This window comes from Ziziphus jujuba, chromosome 3 (genome assembly GCF_031755915.1).
Source record: "Ziziphus jujuba cultivar Dongzao chromosome 3, ASM3175591v1".
NCBI lineage: Eukaryota > Viridiplantae > Streptophyta > Magnoliopsida > Rosales > Rhamnaceae > Ziziphus > Ziziphus jujuba.
Genome location: NC_083381.1, coordinates 13,417,210 through 13,420,312, shown reverse-complemented (window position 1 = coordinate 13,420,312; position 3,103 = coordinate 13,417,210). Strand labels below are relative to the sequence as shown.

Below are 3,103 nucleotides of genomic sequence, written 5' to 3'. Positions count from 1 at the left end.
CGATCATGTCATAAGTGGCTTAGTTCTTGTAAAAAAGTTAAGTGGTTTTTATTTTTTATTACTCTCTCTCTCTCTCTCTCTCTCTCTCCCTCTCCTCTCCCCAATCTCTCTCTTTTAAGGTTGGGCTAATAAATCCTAATCCATCCAAAACAGGGTCAATACTCCATTATTTACACTTAATTTTGCTGTCAAAATTAAGCACAGCCATATATAGGTGGCTTTGGTCTTTTTTTATTTTTTGTCTTTCAAGTGAATTGACAATCAATTTAAAATTCACTAAATTGATTTTCAAAGAGCATGAATCATTCTACTTCCCAAAACAAAACATGAATTATTCATTGTTCATCTCCATCTTTATTCTGCTGGTGTAATAAATAATTAAGGGCATCTAGTAGTAATTAAATAAACTTAAGCATGTATATAAAATGACTTCTTAAAGCCATTTGTGACCAGAAAAGGCTTTCTAAAATCATTACATTTCTGTCATTGCCAAATGACTTCGATTTGTAGATTCAGTAGTCAAATATCTTGGACTTACAGAGATTATTCATGCATCATATTTATTAAGTTGATAAGTGATAGTTTTGACATACAACATTTTTCAAACAGCATAGGACATTAATGATTCACATATTATATAGTTAGAACAGACTAATTGAATAGTAATTAGTTTTTCATATCATCGATATTGTTTAGAGTCGAGGTTTATAGCCACAACAGGGCTTCTAACTACCCATTTCTAATAACCAAAATCTTACTGTCCCTTCATTCGAGTTGGACCTTCTACACTCAACATCGAAGCTACGCTTAATTGGAAAATAAACATAATGGTAACAAACTATCTGAAAAAAAGAAAATTAAAAAATCAATAATGCTAATTATTGAAAATTAACTGTCAATGTACAAGATATTGTAATTATCCCATGTTTTTTCTTTAATTTCATCCTATACTTTAATACAATAATATGTATCACAACAAAATTTTTCAATTTTTTTTTTTTTTAAACAAATTGTGGTGGTGGTTGAGTGTACACCACAAAGAAAGAAGGCTGAGGTGGAGGACGCCAATAGCTGACATTGCAAGAATGCTGATGGAGCGGGTATGGGACCGGGCTGACTCTTCTGAATCCCTTCAACAAGGACAACCCAAGTGCAAAAGACACATAAGCATCAATGGTAGCATATTCAACTTGTTCATCAGAAAGATTCTTGGCATCCCATTGACTCAGAGTAACATGTTTGGGCTTTTCCATGTACTTGCCAATCAGCTCTATGGCCAACCTCTTCAAGCCCCTTCTTCTAAAATCTTCGACTCCATATCTATCAGCGGCAAGTTGGGCCAAATCCATAGTACTAACAACTCTCAGTTGCAGTTCCTGAAAGAGTTTTTCCGCGTCTTCTTGAACCCCAACACCCACAAAAGTGAAGTATGGGAAAGCCAGAAATTGGTGCAGTGATATGGGAATTGAGTCGGCGTGGAGTAGCTGAAAGATCAAGCATCGATGGCCGTCGCAAATCTGAAGGACTGCAACTGGGTTTCGATCTTGGGGTTGAAAGTAGGGACGCCATTCGATGTCGAGGCCGAGAATGAGATTGGAAAGTCTGTGACGATGAATTTCAATGGTTGTTGATATCCATCCGTCAACCACGGTAGCAGAAGAAGTAACCGTGGTCTGAATTGTAGTACCGGAATAGTGTATGCGATAACAACCCTCCATCACGATTTGAAGAAAACAGAGTAAACAGAGAGTGATCTCGAAGAAACACAAAAAGAAATCAGCAGCGAGCTTTTAGGGTTTGCGAAAATTCAAAAAAACATTAAAATAAAATAAAATATGCGAAACTTTGAACTTGGGTTATCCCTGTTTTATAGAAAAAAAAAGGCATAACACGCTTTTCCAACGCGTTTTTTTTTATTTTTTTAAGATTTATGTTTTAAAATTTTTTTTAGCATAGCGGTACTAGCATTGTGCCATCTGGCTTAATGGGACCCACAATCTTCCATGTGGCAGCATCTGGATGTAGCTCTTTCGTTTCTAAATATTTGTACATACCATAAAAAAGAGGGCATGGGTTGAAACTTGAAAAGAAAGAAGATTGATGACTTGTAGACTAAAATTAAAATTTACTCTTTTAAAGATATAACTTTATTTAATACAAAATTATGGTAATACCCTTCGTTTATTTTCACTATTATTATTATTATTATTATTATTATAATAACGGTAATTTTTTTAGAAAATTAAAGTTTCAATCCACTAATTTCTTTTTAACACCATCTTTCGTTAATCAAATTTTATTTTTAATGTTAAGTCAAGTCTCTTAAAACAGAATTCGGTGTTCTTTCATTTTTCTGTTTTTATTCATGTTGGATAGAATTTTATTTTATTTTAGAAAGGTATTTTTCATTTTGATTTATCTTCTTAAATTTTTATTAATATATTTAAACGACATGACATCGAATAGATGGTGAACAAAAACGGACATAATGTGTGTATATATATATATATATATAATTTGGACCTATTTAAATGCTTAAAATGACTTGTTGATTTTCTTATACTTGCAATCAACCATGGTCAATGGTGTAAAGTAGCTCCATAATTTAATTTCTATTCACAATCTATATGTACATCAAAATGTATTCTTATTAATAAAAAAGAAAATCTAAATGTATTCTTTTGAATTTTCGTTTTTGTTGGAGCAAGTTTTGTTTGAATTTGATCAATATATATGATTTGAGTTTGGAACTCAATTTTGTAGTAAATACTAGAAAACCTTGCTAATATATATATATATATATATATATATTTTTGGGGTTCTATTACTATCATCATTTTTCACTTCAAATTCAATTCTATCAAGATCACCATTTGAAAACAAAATATCCAATTCTATCATTAAAACCAAATGAATCATGTAGTCCTCCAAGCCTCCTCCAAAACAAACGATCGAATACTTGGAACTTATTTGACCACGAAGATACAAAAAACTATTTTTTGGTTATAAAAGTAGCATTTCTTAAAAGATTTATTATTTGTCAAACAAGAATAATAGAATATAGTTTCTTATTAGTCCATGTCTAAACAAAAAGCTTTAAGCA

The 3,103-nt window shown here is 31.7% G+C and overlaps 1 protein-coding gene across 1 annotated transcript; it reads right to left on the bottom strand.

Annotated features, from left to right (window-relative positions):
- Nucleotides 1–1,001: 1,001 nt before the first annotated feature.
- On the bottom strand, nucleotides 1,002–1,718 carry LOC132803099 (3'-5' exonuclease-like). The gene has a single exon (XM_060815340.1). The coding sequence runs from the start codon at nucleotides 1,716–1,718 to the stop codon at nucleotides 1,002–1,004; it is 717 nt and encodes a 238-aa protein (XP_060671323.1).
- Between the last annotated feature and the right edge of the window lie 1,385 nt (nucleotides 1,719–3,103).

Coding starts and splice junctions, on each gene's coding strand:
- LOC132803099 (XM_060815340.1), bottom strand. CDS start 1,718: ATGGAGGGTTGTTATCGCATACACTATTCCGGTACTACAATTCAGACC.